The sequence below is a fragment of the Ictalurus punctatus genome, chromosome 7 (assembly GCF_001660625.3).
Source record: "Ictalurus punctatus breed USDA103 chromosome 7, Coco_2.0, whole genome shotgun sequence".
Taxonomy (NCBI): domain Eukaryota; kingdom Metazoa; phylum Chordata; class Actinopteri; order Siluriformes; family Ictaluridae; genus Ictalurus; species Ictalurus punctatus.
The window spans coordinates 12530854-12550369 of NC_030422.2; the positions used below are offsets into that span (position 1 = coordinate 12530854).

Sequence of the window (19516 nt, forward strand, 5' to 3'; positions counted from 1 at the left end):
TTTGGGTGAAAGGGCGCTTTCTCATATTTCCAAGAGATGGATTCAATGGATACAGGTGTTGGTAAGAAACAGGAAATATGCCAGGTCTGCCCCCTCGGAAAAAGACTAAAACCAGCACCACATGTGTACAGTACAGTAAATACATCTGCAGAAACGACACCGTTACTTTGTGCACATCATGTACAGAGTAATTGTTGGGGCAAAGGGGTGAAATCATCTCTACAAGATCTGAAACTTCCAAAGCACAGAGTTTATTTTGCAACAGCCTATTTAGGTAAATAAAAAATCTTTACATTACAGTAACAAGACACAGTTTCACAGTTCCTGAGAAAGAAAATGTTTAATAAATAGTCAAGTGGTAAAAAAAAAGTTAAATACAGTTAAATACATTAAAAACAACTAAATACAGTTTATATATCATACTATATGTTCTCATATTTCTTCTTTTTGTAGTCTCTGACAAGCCATAATAAAGGTTTACTGTTTTAAGCTGTTCTTTGTTGTTATTTTGTGTGTATTTAAACTGTGGAAGTCATTTTGGCCCATAACATCTATGGCCAACTTTTTTTCAATATAATACAAGGGTTAAAATAATGACAAATTTTAGTATAATGACTAATTTTAGAATAAAGACTGATTTTAGATTAACGACTGATTTTAGAATAACTAATTCTAGAATATGACTGATTTTACAATGTATGATTTTAGAATAATAACTGATTTTAGAATAACGACTGATTTTAGAATAATAATTGATTTTAGAATAAAGACAGATTTTTAGAATAATGATTGATTTTAGAATAATGACTGATTTTAGAATAATGATTGATTTTAAAATAATGATTGATTTTAGAATAATGACTGATTTTAGAATAATGATTGATTTTAGAATAACGACTGATTTTAGAATAATGACTGATTTTACATTAATGTCTAATTTTAGAATAATTACTATTTTTAGAATAATGACTGATTTTACATTAATGTCTAATTTTAGAATAATTACTATTTTTAGAATAATGACTGATTTTACATTAATGTCTAATTTTAGAATAATTACTATTTTTAGAATAATGACTGATTTTAGAATAATGATTATTTTTAGAATAATGATTGATTTTAGAATAACGACTGATTTTAGAATAATGATTGATTTTAGAATAATGACTATTTTTAGAATAATGATTGATTTTAGAATAACGACTGATTTTAGAATAATGATTGATTTTAGAATAATGACTGATTTTAGAATAGCGACTGATTTTAGAATAATGACTGATTTTACATTAATGTCTAATTTTAGAATAATGACTATTTTTAGAATAACGACTGATTTTAGAATAATGACTATTTTTAGAATAAAGGCTGATTTTAGAAAAACGAATGTAACATGTAGTTGCACCGAATTTGTACCTTGCCCTCCTGGATGGTTACTACATCAGGCAAACCTCCTGCCACACGAGCCCGATCTGAAGAAGACAAGAAATGCATTAGACATGTGTTCACTCCTCAGCAGAGCTGAGACTCTGTATGTGTGTGTATATTTTAGTGCAGGTGTTTGCACATATACATGTACTTACTTCGTTCTGCAATGGCAGCAGCTCTGTAAGCATACAAGAAAGTTACAGGAGAAAGAGAAAGGTAAAACAGATGAATCAAATACGTATCCACATTATAGCAAGTTAAACCATTACAGGATATATTGATTGACTTACTTCAGTCGCTGGAATTCTGCATAAGCATCATCATATGCTGTAATTATGAAAACAGAAAAAATAACATTGTAAAATAAGTGTAGTGGTTCACCAAAAAGCTTATAGTGTAGTATAATTGCGTGTCTGTGCGTGTATGTGTGTGTGTGGTTACCTTGTCCAGCCAGCTCTATTGTCCTCTTCAGTCCTCCTTTCCCATCAAAGAACTCGATGGCATACTTGCCCTTGTCTTTCTCTGTTGGTTCACTGATCTGCAGCCACAACTGCTCACCCACCACACCACTCTTAATTCGATCAGTAAAGGTAATGGCAGAATCCCTACATGAGAATGTGTGTTAGTACCCACATTCAAGACACTGTGCACAGTATACCATCAAACACACAGAAACCATTACTTCTTCTGTCTTTGTCTGTCATTGATAACCACACACACAGTAACTTAAAACATCAGACACACACATACTTGTGTTGCCAGGTGACGAGCAGTTCATCATTGTAATAATTGACGAATGTGTACAGGCGGATGCCCTCCTCAGTGCTCTGGATCTTCAGTAGAGTGGAAGAGTTTGCTGGACAAACCCAAACCATATGTTTTAGGTGAACACAGAAAGTTGAGGCGTTATCAGTAAATCAGAAGTGTGTAATAGATCCTAAGACTTAATGTGTGGTTGTGTAGAAACCAAACCAGTGGCATTTCACTTTTAGAGTTCATTACTCATTCTGACAATTCAATGACTATTTGACTTTGATGTTCACACCGTTTATATCTGACTTTAAACATACCTATCACAATAATTCAGTAGTTAGTTAATGTCATTAATTCCATTCATAAGAAACAAAGAATCTCTCACCAATAACACTGAAAACTTGGTTCATCAGGTCCTTGAATCCTGGAAATGAGAGTCAAAAAAATTGTCTGGGTACATCATTTATATCACAATGATGTAGAACCACAGTGAGAGAAAGTGATCCATATATTTAAAACGAAAGCCCAAGTCACCTTGGTCAGTCAGGTTAAGTGTGGATTTGTCTTGGCCTCTGTCATCCTTTACAATCACCTCATACACACCCGCATCCTTCTTAGAGATCTATAACATACACACACGCACACCCAGATACACACCCACACACAGTGTAACTTTTTAGACTGAAACATATGATCACGTCATAAGGATTACAGATTTACAGGATTACAGGATTACAGAAGGGAAAAATAAACTGAATCATTCATTGAGTAATATCAATACGATTACAGAAGAGAATAAGAAAATAACTATGAAAATGTATAATTTGATAGTCATCCGACAGTCAGAAACTGAACTATGATAGTGTTACATAGAACACTAGAATGCTTATTATTTATAATTGATCTATACATTGAACCTCTAAAGACAACATGATGTTTCACAGAGTTGCTTTTGCTGTGCATCACATATAATATACACACATTCATAACCACAATGACAAACAAGCAAGGAACAGCAGATTAAATACCTATAATGGATGCTCTATTATATTATTTTTGTTATTGTTATTAATATTATGTTTCTCTCATAGTAAAAGACTGTTCTGAGATAAAAAATGAAACTGATTTCAAGATTCTCACACTTAAATAATGTATCCAGGATTCATAATTCAGTTAAAACCATGGAATCATTTGTGGGAAAACATGGAATACATCAACAAATATGATTTCTAAAAGTGGTCTTACCTTAGTAATCTCCAGTGTCAGCACTCCCTCAGAGAAATCCAGTTTCTCACTGGCCTTTATCTCTCTTCCATCCTTATACCACAATGCTACAGAGTCCTTCTTCATGTTACCCACCTTTTGAAACACACACACACACACACACACACACACACACACACACACACACACACACACACACACACACACACACACAGAAAAGTTTCATACATTGTAAATGTGCTGAACTGAACAGAACAGTATGAAATACTCACCTTGCACTTCAGTCTCACAATGCACTCGGGTGTGACCTCGTAACTTAGATACTCCACAAAATGAGGACCTGCAAGGGAAACAAAAGAGTGATTAAACACACACAAAAACACACAAAATGTGAATGCCAGAGTATGGAAATGGAGTGCAAATTTAAGTTCTGTTTTGTTTCCTATCCTGCCATGTGCATAATTTTTCCTGCCTTAAAAAACCCCACTTGCCTGCTTAAAACTGTCATTAGAATGAATCCACACTTCTCAGTGTAAAAGTGTATTTAAACACATATTTTAGCTGGTATTTTAGCTAAATATCAGCACTGAAAACATCACAAACAATCAAATACTAGTGTTTTAAAAGGTTTATTAACCAACACATCATACCATCAGTGTATACTCAAGTACTCTTCTGTTGTCCCTGTGAAGGAACTAATCGTGATCACGACTTAATTTTCTTGTGAGACTGACGTGACATAAAAGTTGTTTTCTCGCGATCACGACTTAGTTTTCACGAGAAAACAAGAAAAAAAAAATAATGCATGGCCCCTTAGGGCTTCCGTAAGTAAGCCCAAAGCTTCTAGAATCCTAGAAAAGGGAGTGTTTCCCTGTCAGAAAAGGCTCAAAGTATAATCCGTTTAGGAAGCTATGAACCCATAACTATACAAAGAACACTTCAACCATTTGAAGATTTTTTTGTCTAAAAATGTGTATTGAGAGTCTAACACGTTTGTTCATATTTTTCCAATGTAAGGTTTTTAACGTTTAACTGATCAAACATTACTTTGTGATTTTTAGATGGTATTAAACTGATCAGGGTAATTTTCAGGACATCCGTCTGGTGTGTTCTCCACTGCTATTTATGCTCAAGCTAGAAAATGATTGTGCAACACCAATGCCACATATTTTCCTGTTTCTTACTATTATCCATACCAGCAGTTCTATGTTTAATTTATTATGACTTTAATCTTGACTTGCCTGTAATAAATTGTATTCTTGCCAATTCTTGATAGCTTGAATGAAAAAAAAAAAAAAACCCCTCATGTCCTGTGCTGAGCCACATGATCCCTTTTTCTTCTTTCTCTAGTGAATGCTTACCTTGTTTCCTGTGCCATTCTTTCCTCTGGAACTCGGATTCTTTTTGCAATTGTTTGAAAACTGCAAAAACAGAATATGAATCCTGTTTATTTGCTTCATATGATAAAGTGCTGAAGATGCTAAAGTGTGTGTGTGTGTGTGTGGGGGGGGGTTATACGGGTTTAGAGAGTATGTACCTTCTCCTATAAGTACCAGGCTGGACTGGTTGGTGGCTTTGCCATCCTGGAGTTGGAAAGTGTAGGTTCCTTCATCCTCTTTCCCCAGTGACTCCATAAACATCTCAATGATACCAGTATTCTTATCAAAGTTCATCTTATATTTCTAAAACAGACAATTAGACACTCTTGAATACATACAGGAGTGCCTCCATAGCACTCAACCTGATTACCTCACCCAATAAATCAATCTGATGTCCTTTATATCAGAAAAAATGCATACATCTCCAGTGAATAAAACTGTGTGTGCGTGAACTGTGTCTGCTCACCTCTCCCTGAGAGATCAGGTTGTCATTGAAAACATATTCAACTTTGCCGTTAGCAGAAATCTTCTCAGCCTGCAGCCAGAAACGAACCCTACCTTTCTCTAACAACTGCACACCTAACTCTGATTTCAGAGGAATAACTACAAAGAAAATGGAAAGAGGGAGTGTACAGATGAGATGTGGGAAACTAAGAAGCCAAGTTGGATTTTGCAATTTAGATCAAGTGGATAATTACACATTTAATCTCACTGTGAAATGATCAGACATATACACTAGACATAAAAAACTTAAATATAATGTAGAGGTGCCCTGAAGAAAATTTAACGAGATCCCTGGAATACATTTGTTGCATCACAATTCACTTACCATCCATCCAAAAAAATATCCGAGATTAGAATTAATGTGTCCAAAATTGAAGTATGTCGAATTGAGTATCCCAAATGAACCCAAATGGTCTATTTTTTCTGGTAGATTTTCAAAGTGTGGATCCATGGACACTTTTTCAGCTAATATTACCCACAACCCCTTGCGCCAATGGAAGTTTCGTGAGTTTTGTTTGTTTTGCTGAATTCAAGAACACATTTAGAGAGGTGTAAATGAAATGTGGAAAAAGAAATCAAGAGAATGGTAAATGAAATTATATAGTATAAATTATATAAGGAATAATGAATGAAGACAAGTGGAAATACAACGAGAAGTTTGTTTACGGTGACAGTGTGTGTAACTAGGCAGCAACATTCTCTTCTGTTACATGACGTGTTCGTATGTCCCAGTAATTGCACACTCTTTTGCTACACGCTCAAAAGTATGTACTTTTTCTTCACCAAAAGAGTACATAATTTTAGGGCATAATATAAGTAGGTGAATTCTGATGCAGCAATGGTCTTCTGTAAAATAGGCAGTTATGTAGTTGTGTTGTAAGAGGAGTCTACAAAATGAAGTCCAGTACTCACTGGGGAATTTGTGGTCATGACTGATCTTCAGCAGCTCCTTCAGGCCTGTCATAACATATGAGCACAATCTCAGTTCCAGCTCAACCCTCATAATAATGGAATAAATAGAATTACAACAGGTTAAATGAATAGCTAGGGGTCAAAATATTACTCCCTAAATTTCAAACTTACCTCAAATGTAATTAATAAGCCAAGACATGATGAAATATTTACATTTATGGCATTTGGCAGATGCCCTTATCCAGCACAACTTACATTAATCTCATTTCTACAAGAGAGCACTTGAGGGTTAAGGGCCCAACAGTGGCAGCTTGGCAGTGCTTGAATTTTGAACTCATGACTTTTAGCACAAATTTAATAATTGCAATTTAAGTGATATGGGTTCAAATTGTTATTGTTCATTGTTTCAACTGTTTCAGATATACTATTTACATTTTTAAAAAAAATATAAACAACAGAATTCAACAGTGTCAGAAATGGCATAGTCCAATCTCTTCTGTAAATAGTTTGACCTGATTGTGGAAATGCTTTAAATGTACTCTTGGTATTAACATTTTAAGCTTTTTGGTGACACTGCATAACATAAAAATGGACACCAAATACTCTTCTTGGTTGAAAACATTTAAGGCAACTTGAATACCCATTTGATTAGTTCATTTTAACCACAGGATTGTAGGCTTAAATATTGTACAACAGGTTAACATACCCTCCTCAGTCAGGGTGTAGCTGGCAGAGACTCCATCAGTGTGAGTAACAGCACAGGAGTAGATACCCAGGTCCTCCTCAGAAGGAGAGTTAAAGATCGCTTTGGACCTGCAGAAGTTAAATTAACATACATAAAGAGAAGAAGATAAAGTTATAGGGTGGTTTACACATTTTAAGCAGATTTAATGGGATATACTGTACTTGTGTCTGGGGTGGTTTCAGTATCCTGTGTTTGCTTCTATTTTATTGGGTCAAATATGTTTATGCATTTATTGATATTTTATGGCTTTTCTAAGTATATTTGTATATCTTTTGTTCCTTGGTTAAAAGTTTTCGAAAAACTTGCTAATAATACAAAGAATTAAGATTTTGATAAGGTGAATGGGATGATTGAGGTCTCTTTTTATAATCTTATAATCCATTTCAACAAAAGCAATTATGTTTATTCTAAGGTATGAACAAATGACTTAATTTCATAATAATATAACAATATTTCAGCAAGAAAGGTGACTGAAATACCTCCAGACACACTTACTTGTTGCCCTTGGTCTCCATGGTCAAACGGTTAGAGTCTTTCATCTCCTCATAGTTCTTGGACCAGATGAACTTGGATTCAGCAGTGAGATTATGACATTCGAAGTTCATTGAAATCACACCTTCATCATCAACATCCACAACCAACTCCATAGTTCCTAAGAATAAGAAAGCAACATGTTTTGTTTTGTGTTTGATTTTGCATTTTAATTCAAGTGATTCTCATGTTTCTCTTGTTTCGTTTGATATATTTTGGTTTTCTTTCTAGTTAACATGTTGAGTCTTCTAAATTTACCAGGGTTTCTTCAGTAGAACAATGCAAATATCAGGACAAATCTAAACTCCTTGCTTTTGTTTTGTTGCTTGGCTTTCTTGTTACATTATACCAATAATGTATGATGCATCCGAGCATCCGAAAATGATATGTTCACAGATCATTTTGAGGCCCAAACAACGATACTTCCTCTTGTATTGTACCTGGTTTAGTCTCAGCCAACACTGGCTCTGTTTCTTCAGATGCTTTGCCCACACCAGCTTTGTTCTGAGCTCGTACACGGAAAACATAAGACACTCCCTCTTTCAGGTCCTTAATCTGGAAACAGGAAGTGAAACCATCAGTCAATTTGTTCTTGTATACACTGATTACACCAGGGGTTCCCAAGCTAGGGGCTTGATTTACAAATGGGGTCTCAAGAGGAACTCACCATCTCATCGTGTTTTTTGTTTATTTTACAAATTAATATTAGACATATTGAAGATGGATTTTGTATGCTAATATTTTGAAATGTTAATGGGGATCATATTCAGACAAGCCACAGGGGTATATGTTATTTCAGTCTTTTCACAATCCTGACACACAGCACTTGCGTAGTTCAGCAATAAAAATGGACACATTTCCCTATTCATTTTCCTCGTCTAAACAAATAATGCTTGTCTCAAATTGCATATTTATGTACTAGCCTAGATTGTCATTGAGTACTAACACTAACTGGTTTTCCTATTACACAGTTTGTAGAGGTTTTCACAGATTGTGATTGTTGGCCAAAAAATGCTTGATTTTGCGGTGGCTTTTTTTTTTTTTTTTCGTAAACTTGCAGAATTGTTTGTGCTTTTGTGTGGAAAGCTACTTGAATTGACAAAACTGCAATTGCATGAAACTGTTTTGCACAGTCTTTCGCAGTGATGTTTGTTGGTAAATGAGATCTTTTAGCTGTACTCATGTTCTATGCACGTGAATCGAAGAGATAATTTTGAGGAAATTTTGAAATATTATAAGTTCCTCTGAATTTTGCAGCGTTGGTTTGATTTCCTGTTAATTTCTGTGATTGCAAAATAATTTTTCAATTTAAATACTTTTGAATGAAAGCTTAAAGTTTTTAATTTGAGATAAAGTCCATGACAACAATCACAACGATGGTGGAAAGTTTTAAAGAGAGCTAGAGCTTATCAGTCTGTATAACATTGTTATGGATGAAATCGTAGAACATTTTACAGTTCAATTGGAAACCAAATGTTCCCTTTCAAAGTGACTGGACCATTGCGTGAGCTTCACACTGTGGAAAGTGCCTACGCGCTTGACCGGTATCTGAAGTGTGTGTAACATCATGCCTATTTATAGGCCTGCCATGATCAGGTGATTTGGCAATTAAGCGTGTTGCATGATATAAAAACGGCACATGTGAACTGCACCATCAGCCTTATTATCTTCAGCAAGACTGCATATCGGTCATTTGTGTAACGCTCAAAAAAGACTCTTTATTTCCTCTCTATCTTTACAAAAAAAGAAAGAAAAATCTCTTTACTTTTCTGTCCCTTTAAAAAAAGAGAGAAAAGTATGCAGCCACAGTCGCAGCCTGCTAACAGGCCTGATCTGAGAATGGACATAAAGGCCAAGCAGACAAAGAAGAAGTGATCCTGAGTGGCAACGGAGAGACATATGAGGGGACTTGAGGCTGTTAGGGCAGTTAACCCCAAGTACTACTGTAGGGTCTCCCCAAAACAAGGCTGTCCCAAGTTTTCAGTGTTCTCTGGTCAGCGAGCTGTCACAGGGCAATGAAAATCTGATGATTTCCCTCCAATAGAATGTGGAAAAGTTAACGTCACTAAAAGACCATCTTGCAGCGTGGAATCTACTGCCAAATGTGTCTCCATGGGTTCTGTCTACTGTAGAAAAGGATTACTGGGTCCAGTTCAGAGCTCGCCACCCCACATACTGTATTTAAAACTAATAATATTTCAGTTAACATGGACATCTCAAACATCTAGTGCACCCACAGACCTTCATGTATGTCTTGCTTGTAGCTTTCTCATTGACTCCTCTCCATTTCTCAAAATCTGCATCAGCCTCCTTGATGTCAATGTAATAGCCATTGACCTTATCACGACCCTGGTACACTGGTGGTTTCCAGAGCAACACCAAAGAGTCCTTACGTACTTCCAGGACTTGAAGGTCATGTGGGGGACCTGTGTATAAGTATATTTAACTGAATAAATAAATAAACTCCAGTACAGGATGATTATAAAACCATAAATGTAATTAAATTCTCCCTCATACAAACACTCAATCACTCACTCACTCACTCACCTGGCACAGCAATGGTCCACTCTTCACATTTAAAGGTCTGACTAGGCAGAGATGGGATGCCAACACCAGCCATGTTTGCAGCACGAACCTGGAACTGGTAGAACATGTTCTCCTTCAGATCAGAGACCTGTGGAGAAAAAAAAGAGAGAAATTCTAAATGACCTAAATGGTAGGATTCAAGTCACTATCTTTTAAGCTTTGATCTTGAATGCAAGAGAACATCAGTAGACCTACCCTGTAGGCTCTCTCACTGACTGCCTTAATGTTGGCCTCATGCCATTTTCCAGGTACTCCACTGATGACCTCACGATAATCCACAAAGTACCCAGTGATGTCAGCACCACCAATGAATGTTGGCTGCTTCCAGGCCAGCACCATAGAATCCCTTACACTCTCCAACACGGAAATGCCATAGGGTGGAGCAGGGGAGGCTGGGTTAATGAAGGACCACAGTTAGAATTTGAGAGGAAAGTCGAGATTCGTTCAAGAAAAAGACTGACAACTTAGTCTGGACAGATGAAAGTAAGGTTCTCTTTAGGAAATATTTCAGTCACTAATGTAGACAATGTGGAGGTTTTGTTATTTGTATCATATGGTACTCCTTGTGTTATGATAATAAAGATTATATTCTTTTTCCAAACCTACTCTTTATTCCAGTGCCTGTAGTCCAATTTGGCTAAGTAACCAACATAATGGTACCTTTTGTAAAGTGTAGTAAATGTCTCAGTTCATTCTGTCTCAGTTCGTTCATTTGATGGCCCTACTTAACATAGTACAATGAAATAAATGTTTTTCAGAAAAACATCAGAACCCTTTCATGAAGTAGTAAGGGTGGCAAGTGCACTGTGAGCTGGAGGTGACAATAAAACCTCTCTAAGTGTGCAAGAAGGGTGTTATAATCAGAGGTTTAGCAAAACAAAAACTAACTACTACTACTAACTACAAAAAACAACAACAACTATACAGTCAAACTTACCTTTGGAAAATATTTAATTATCCACTCCTCTACAACATGACTAAATGCTGTGAGGGGAAAAAATGCACCAATCCATATAGTAACTTAATAAAAGAGAGTAATTCACGTAAAGTGTTTGATCTCAATGAGTCAATATGATGAAGTGTGAAAAAAATCAGTAAACTTTACTTAACTCATTAAATCTTGGCAGTTATTAATGGTAAAGCAAATTATACTGTAACTCCTGTGAATTATTCAGTAAATGACACACGTTGGTTCATGACACTTTTGGGCGGGGATACATTGATTGGAATATCATGACAGTGGACTTTGTAGCTTAGTATATTTCTGGTATGTCAGTCACATAATGGTGATAATGTGTCATATATTGCCCAGTAACATTAACTGGAAAATTTGACAAAGGTAAGTAAAGACATTCTAATGTGACAAGCCTGGAATGTATTATAGCATAATTGTATGCTAAAAAAATCTGTCACTTGACATCATATATATATATATATATATATATATATATATATATATATATATATATATATATATATATATATACTAACTTTACATTAAAAGAGACAAAAGTAGGTTTTGTGACACCTTTGTCTCTGTTGGAATGAGCCTTTAAAATTGTTTTAGACAATTGCTACAAAGTGCTTATGTTGGTATCATATATTCCTATGACCCTTAAGGAAGGTGTTCAAAACAAAACTGGCAAAACCAATATTCAAAGCAATCAGACATACCAGAATTACTGATATTATGTATGTATATGCATTTTAAAAAATTAAAACAAGTGAAAATAGATGAAGAGCTAAAACAAACAGAACGAAGAAAAAAGCTCCGAGAAAACCTGAAAACATGCGGCCATCCATAGAGTCAGTACTGATTGGAAGAAACTGACTCTCACTCCATCTCCTCACCTGAACCTCTGCGCCCACTTCCATTTTCTTGTTTTCTCTCTTGCTCCGAAGAAGAGTCTATTGAGGACTTACGTTTTTCCAGCACTTCAGTTGTCGGTTTGGTTATGGGTTCCATTACTCTATCAGCAGAAGGATGGGGAACCTGCTCAGCCATGTGTCTTGAAGTGTTTGCATTAGCATTTGAATTTGTACCAGGTTCAGCATTTGATTTGGTGTTTGAATTGGTTCCAAGTGCAGTGCCTATTGTAGTGTCTGAATTGGTGCCAGATTCAAGACCTAATTTGGTGATTGAATTGGTGTCAGGTTTAGAGCCTATTTTGTAGTTTACATTACTGCAAGATTCATTGACTATTTTGATGTTCGAATTGGTGCCAGGTTCACAGGCCATTTTGGGGTCTGAATTTGTACCAGAATGAGGATCAAGCTCACAGCTGGGTTCAGGCACCCAGCTTATATTGCCTCTCTTCCCCCCTTTGCCTTTACTTATTGCACTTGGAGGACCTTGAGGGCCTGCACTATTAGCCCTCTCGCTAACACTATTTAGGGTAGTTAGCGGTGTGGTAGCAGGGGAGCAAGGGGGCACATGCCTGCCCTCCTCGCCTGGCCTGTGCTGGGTTAGTCCAACTTTGTTACCCCCTGACTCCAGAAACACACCATGAGGAATACCGCCCCCTAAAGTAGTTAGCCAGGAACAGCAAGAGAAAAAACAAAAAGTGAACTCAGCCGAAGTCACGCAAATGAACACATTAACTCAAGCTGCTTTATACAAACAGTAGCTCTGCATAGACATTAATAAGTAGTGTTTTTGCTTTTTCATTTAGACGTTTTTAATATTCTTTCAATTTTCAGCACACATGCACAGCATATTATACATAACATAGCTCATTTAACATAATCAATTTCAACTTAGAAAAAAAAGTTAATCTAAAGAAAGGCAGAACAACATGAAGTCTTCATTTATCAGAAGAAAATGAAGACAAGATGGCTGAGTGACATCTGAAAGTGAACATGCCAGAAGAGAATAGGAGAAAGCAGCTGGCAAAAATAAAATGCAAAAAAGAGGAAAATAAAAGGAGTGGAGAATGAGTGAAGAGCTTGAATTATGGTAGATTGAGCAGAGGTACTGAGAGAAATGTGGGGCGAAACGAATTGAGTTCATGCAGGTAAGTATGACGCTTTGTGCCAACCCTTGATGAAAAAGCACATAGTTGTTTGGCAACAAAACTGAATGATTTCCTTTGAGAAACTTAATTGGACTACATGAAGTTTATTTAATAAATCAAATGGAATGTAAGTTATTAAGAATAATATTGGTATTTTTGGAAATGAACAACCATGTTTTATGCGCTACCTGATACTTCTTCATAATGTTGTGATTATGTTCAATATCTGTATTTAGACTTAGACCTATTGATTGCTATTGAACAAAAGATTAAATAAAAGAACAGAAATCATAATCATGTTGCCATATGTGTTTCACAAGGGTACACTGATCATGTAGCTCAGCACAAAGCCAAACACAATTGTTGAATTGCTTAGCTCAGAGGAGCATTATGGGTCAAGGAAGAGAGGAAGAGTTGTGCTATAGTGGAGCAAAAGAATGTGAATGCTGAGAAGTGGAAAGGTTGAACAGAGGGTCTGTGTGAGTGCAGGTGAACTGGTTTTGTAGTCACCGCTATGTTGGATCACTTAGGACCCAATCTAGAGGAAATCTACAAGTCCTAACCCCACCTTCTGGGAGAATCATGGGCGGAGCTGCAGGGTATGTGGGTGTGGCCTCACAGTGCAGTTGAAAACGTGAGAAGTTAAAGAGTGGAACAATGGTGTGGAGACAAAAGGAATAGATTTGCTGTGTGTACAGAGCTGAAAACATGTTCATGAAAAAATGATCACAAGCAAACTCACTGGAAAGTTGTGATGTCATATTACTCTTCAAAAAACAGGAAGACTTTATCTCTTAGATAATACAATATACTCCATGCCGTAGGGACTTTGTTGAAGCTAAACTATAAGCAGTGTTGACTCACCAATAGCAGCTTTAACTTCGATGGACTCAGACTCCTGTGAGAACTCACTGATTCCGGCTGCGTTAACCGCCCTCACACGGAAAACATACTTTTCACCTGTTGTCAAGCCATGACACACAAATCTATGGACAAAAAACAGAGGACTGTATAACAAAAATCATGTTCTTGTATGGGCAAGTGTGTGTGTGTGTGTGTGTGTGTGTGTGTGTGTGTGTGTGTGTGTGTGTGTGCATGTCTGTGTGTATGGCTTTCTGAATCTGGAAAATCTACCTGGTGGCTCTGACAGGCTTATTGTTGCAGGGATCCCAAGCATTGCTTCCAGAAACACTGGTCTCAATGTAGTAGCCCACCAGCTCTTTAGCCTCCCGTGATGCCTCCCATGACACAACGACAGATGTGTCTGTGTTTCGGGTTGGCACTACCCGGCCTGGGGCAGATGGAATATCTGGAGAGTGGAGGATGTGGAATTAAACTAAGATTTACTATATTAAAGCTTATATTTAAACTTATTAAAGAAATAATAATAATAATAATAATAATAATCATAATCATCATCATCATCATCATCATCATCATCATCATGAGTACTACTAAAATAAAGAAACAAGCAAACAAATTACAATTCAATTTATAATACAATTTAAAACTTAAAATTACCAAAAATTTAGGATCAATAAATAGAATTTATGCATGCAATGCATTTTGCTACAGTTTATTTTGTTAAAATGTAAAAACTCGTCTTGCATCTTTATTCATTTCATGACATCCATCCATCCATCTATCCATTTATCCATGGTATGGATCCATTTATCTGCGTGCACTCTTATTGTAAAATTAAAAGCAATGTTACAGTGGAAGTTAATGTGAGAAGTAAAAGCTTTTGTTCACCCAGTTTATCTCCCACTTGAATGGCCTCTGTGGGGTCTGAAGGTTCACCGACGCCAGCAGAGTTACAGCAGCGGACACGGAAGCAGTAAGATTTCCCCTCAGACAAGTCAAATAAAGCAAAGCGTGGAGACTTTACTGGAAGCTCTGTGTTCACACGTTGCCAGCTGTCTGTGCCAGACACACACTATAAAATGCACACATTTACCCTTTTAGTTACTTCAAGTAACTAACTGTGCTCACAGGCTTAAAAAAATTATAATAAAATGAATTATACAGGGTTTCATATAGAGTAGTGCATTTTAAATGTGAGTATATACTATATACAGTAGTTATATACACATTTTCACATTTTTTCCCTACACTTCATATTTACACATTCACATGCTGTAATGCATCTTAAATGTGATAGGTATAGGGATTTTGGACCTTCTCAACATAGTACATGACACCCTCATATCCCTTGTCGCCTGGCGGCTTCCAGCTCAGAACCACATAGTTCTTGGTGGCCTCAATAACTGTGAGGTCACGAGGTTTGCCAGGAACCACACCCTCTAGAAGAGCCAGAAAGGTCAAGAAATGTCACTCGGGCTTACTGACATGAATTTCATTTAAATACATCCCAGTAACCTATATGAAAGAATGATGTCACATTCAGAAAGAATATTGTTAAGACATGCTAGGCCTTGTATGTAATGGTGGCACTATCACACTCTACTAGACACTGATCTGTCCTCATATGTGTCTCTATAAAATGTACACTAGCAATGTTCCGCTTACCTACAGGCTCTTCCTCAGTAACAATGATCTGGCCAGTCCAAGGTGCAGAGGCACCTTCCAGTGAAAATGAGAGAGAGATGGAGCGAGAGAGTGTGTGTGTGTGTGAGAGAGAGAGAGAGAGAGAGATGGGGTGGAGAAAACACAATTACAGAGAGAAAGAATATTAATATTACGGATTAAAGTATGTGTTCTCTTTATTTTTTCTTGGTGTTTTAATACGGATATCCAGGCTTTCAATTTATGCAACATTAGATAAAATATGAGATTGCATATCATGGAATATCAAAATATCTTATGATGATAATTCATAATTAATTTAACTAGCAAAATTAACCCATTTGAGGATCAAATATACATTGCATTGAAATGCACATAACGTTTTTAAAATTAAAGCATTTCTGTTAAAAGCAGTGTGAAACCCTATTCCATGAACATCATTGTTATTACCACCATTGTGCCGCATTGTGGTTTACAGTTCCATCAAATTTATAGTAAAGAAGCTCAGCTCTGGGTGATACATGCTAGTATATCCACACCTTTGCGAGCACGGTCAGCAGGATCCATGGCCGCCACGGGTTCAGACACTCGAGAAGGATGACTCATGCCACACTTATTCACCGCACGCACACGGAAAATATAGCTGCGGCCTTCAACGAGTCCAGTAACTGGAAAACGGGCAAACTTGATTGGAGTATCATTGCATTGAATCCAGTGAGATGTGCCAACTTCACACCTTGTAAGTCAGAGCAAGGGAGAAGGTGAGAGATAGAAACAGTTAAAGAAGGAAAACTGTTATATTTTGTTTGCAGCAGAAGCAGTACCATGGGTGCTTCCATTCAGATTTTACACATAATCCAAAATATTTCGGCATGATTTAAAATTTTCAATCAGTTTTGCTACAGGTTTACAATCATGTCACACCAAAGCCCCGTAGAACGCTATTTCATTCTACTGTATACTTATATATGGCTAGAAATCTCAAATTCTCTAACTTATTATCATAACATACTTGTCATGAACGGTCTCATGTCTCTTTAAAGATATTTCCATAGGGTAAATTCATATGAAGTAAAAAGATGTATTTAATATATATCTTTCCATTTCCATTTTGTTAAGATTTATAAATATGCACCTGTCTACAAAGTATCCCAGAATGGAGCTGCCTCCATCCACAGCAGGCTGTTTCCATGTAACAATGACATAATCTTTATTAGCTTCTTGACAAAACACATCCAGGGGAGCACCAGGAGCCCCTGCAACCTCTGCGTCGGTATCTATAACACACAAAGTCACACAGGTTAGTTATCGATTTGAACAGTTTCATAAGTTCACATGATAATGCAAAATTCTTGTCAATAGTATACACTCCTATTTGCCTCAATCTTGGTTTAAATTTAAACAGAGAATTATCATCACAAATGTAAACTTACAGTATGACTGGTGATTTTACTGTGCAGCAATGTGATTTTCCTGAATACTATTGCTGGAGGCACTGTATAATATTACATCATACAATATTATATGATTCTGAAATCCTTGTACTGTAGGATTAACAAAGTATTAAAAGGGCATTCCTCTCGGACTGCTACTTAACTTGAGCTGTTGCAGATAGGTATAAAATTAGAACGAAACCTGAGACTTAAGAGAGCCTCAAGCCCACACTCATAAGTACATGGTCTAACACTCCACACATTGTTTAATTCATTGCTTCATGGGTTTTTGATGCCCAGATTCTAAACAACTTTCCATGAGTCATGTGTTCATGTTTATCTTTATGTTTAATGGCATGTGTTTAAGAGTTGAACCAAAACTTTTAATCTTGGATTTTGGACTAATATGAGGTCATGCTGCATAATGGAATTCAGTCAACAACAAAAAGCCTGCCATCAATTTTTCCACAGCTGCGTGAGCCATTCATTGTGTGTGTGTGTGAGTGTGAGTGCTTGGGCATGGAGTGGGGTGATGTTATGGTTGTATGATCTAAATTGAGATATCCATTGAGAGCAAATCGGTTATACCTGACAACTGTCACACACAATCATATATCTTTTTAAACTTGTATGACCTTGACACAGGAGCCAAAAACTCAGACATACAAAAACACAACGTCATTATCAATGAGCACTTATAAAATCCACATTATACGCTACATGCACAACTACAATATTATCTAAAGCACACACTATGCTGTACAACCTGAATATGTACCTTATACAGCAAAAGTATAGAAACAAGCTGATGCAGAGCTTTTGAAAACCTATCAAGCTGTCAAGGCAGCCCTCAGAACTGGAAAAGACAGCCTGTCCCAGACTATTACAGAGGCAATGCATAGAAAATCCAAGACCACTACACAGAGATCAAAGACATGTAAGAGTATGTGGCAAGGCATCCAGTCCATCACTGACTACAAAGTTTCACAGTGTTTGTGATGGTGGTTTCTCCAGAGGTGCTGAATATCTTTTATGTGCAATTACAAGAATGGAATGAGGAGTCTGCAAGGAGGATTACCCTTCATCTGTTTGTCCACAGCCAGCAAGGAAGGCCACCCCTCCTCTATTTGTTCCCAGCTGATACCTCTATGGTTGCTTAGAGATTGTACCATTTAGCTTTCAGATGACCTTACAGCAAGGTATAGCATTGTCGTCCTCCCTACATCCTTCAATACCACCAGCATCCCAGAGGCAAATAAGTTAGCTATGTCTTGTCTCACTGTCTATTAACCCATAGACCTCATATCTTTCATCAAGTGCCCCACCTCAGTGGACTTGCTGCAGATATCTTATTACCCAAAATATGGATATTGGACTTGGACTATGGATATGGATACTACCATCATTATGGATATTGTCATCTTCAACTGACCTTTACCCACCTATATAAAACAACATTTATGTGTTCCTTGTCTTTAGTACAGAATTCAATACAATCGTTACACCAGATTTGATCCAGTGTTTTTGATGTAACTGTATCCTGGACTTCCTGACCTTAGATTTCAGTGCATCAGGATTAACAACATCACCATACCATCACACTGAGCATTGGTGCCCCTCAAGTCTGTGTATTACTGTTCACACTTGACAATTGAATTCCTCTGAAACTGTTGGAATGGCAAGGCCAATTTATTTGTTTGTGCTATACGCCAAAGACATTTTGGTTTGAGATCAAAAGATATGAGATGAGAGTCCTTTGTTGAGTTGGCAGTGTGTTTTGGATCATTGTCTTGCTGCATGATGAAGTTCCTCTCAATTAATTTTGATGCATTTCTCTGTAGTTTGGCAAACACAATGCCCCTGTAAACTTCTGAATTCATTCTGCTGCTACCATCATGAGTTACATCATCAATAAAGATTAGTGATCCTGTTCCAGAAGCATCCATGCAAGCCCAAGGCATGACACTACCTCCACCGCGTTTCACAGATGAGCTCGTATGTTTTGGATCATGAGCAGATCATTTCTTTCTCCACACTTTGGCCATTCCATCACTTTGGTAGAGGTTAATCTTGGTTCCAGAACTTTTGTGGCTCTTCTTTGTATTTCTTTGTGAATTCCAATCTGTTTTTTTAATTTTTTTTTATTCTTGATGAGCTGATGAGTGGTTTGTGATATGTGATATGCTTGTGATATGGCCTCTATATTTCTGTTCTCAAAGTCTTTGAATAGTGGCTTGTGATACATTCACCCCTGTAGTTTGTTGGTGATGTCACAGACTGTTGTTTTTTGGGTTTTTGTCCACAGCTCAGTGTCTATTGCTCAGTACACCAGTGGCTTCTTTCTTTTACAGGACATTCCAAATTTTTGTACTGGCCATATTTGTGCAATGCCTCTGATTGATTTTCCCTTGCTTTTTTCCCCATAGACAGCTCTCAGAACTTCATGTTGGCTTATTTTTTTTTAACAACAAATGCAGACTTCAC

At 36.8% G+C, this 19516-nt stretch overlaps 1 protein-coding gene across 5 annotated transcripts in view; it reads right to left on the reverse strand.

Moving 5' to 3' along the window:
* The window catches only part of myom1b (myomesin 1b), a 40579-nt gene that overhangs the window by 6972 nt on the left and 14091 nt on the right, over positions 1–19516 (reverse strand). For 3 of the 5 annotated variants that reach the window (XM_017471626.3, XM_017471624.3, XM_017471622.3), the window contains 27 exons: positions 16735–16876; positions 16139–16335; positions 15603–15656; positions 15252–15376; positions 14826–15009; positions 14208–14382; positions 13938–14059; positions 12565–12582; positions 10255–10451; positions 10021–10147; positions 9715–9899; positions 7914–8028; positions 7438–7594; positions 6904–7010; positions 6198–6242; positions 5248–5384; positions 4940–5084; positions 4764–4823; positions 3675–3742; positions 3424–3537; positions 2713–2800; positions 2564–2602; positions 2176–2281; positions 1867–2030; positions 1716–1752; positions 1581–1603; positions 1414–1469 (listed from right to left, as the gene is read on the reverse strand). In XM_017471626.3, the coding sequence (XP_017327115.1) occupies positions 1414–1469; positions 1581–1603; positions 1716–1752; positions 1867–2030; positions 2176–2281; positions 2564–2602; positions 2713–2800; positions 3424–3537; positions 3675–3742; positions 4764–4823; positions 4940–5084; positions 5248–5384; positions 6198–6242; positions 6904–7010; positions 7438–7594; positions 7914–8028; positions 9715–9899; positions 10021–10147; positions 10255–10451; positions 12565–12582; positions 13938–14059; positions 14208–14382; positions 14826–15009; positions 15252–15376; positions 15603–15656; positions 16139–16335; positions 16735–16876 (2987 nt within the window). The remainder of the gene's footprint in view (positions 1–1413; positions 1470–1580; positions 1604–1715; positions 1753–1866; positions 2031–2175; positions 2282–2563; positions 2603–2712; positions 2801–3423; positions 3538–3674; positions 3743–4763; positions 4824–4939; positions 5085–5247; positions 5385–6197; positions 6243–6903; positions 7011–7437; positions 7595–7913; positions 8029–9714; positions 9900–10020; positions 10148–10254; positions 10452–12564; positions 12583–13937; positions 14060–14207; positions 14383–14825; positions 15010–15251; positions 15377–15602; positions 15657–16138; positions 16336–16734; positions 16877–19516) is intronic. The other 2 variants (XM_017471623.3, XM_017471625.3) reach the window with 1 other exon arrangement.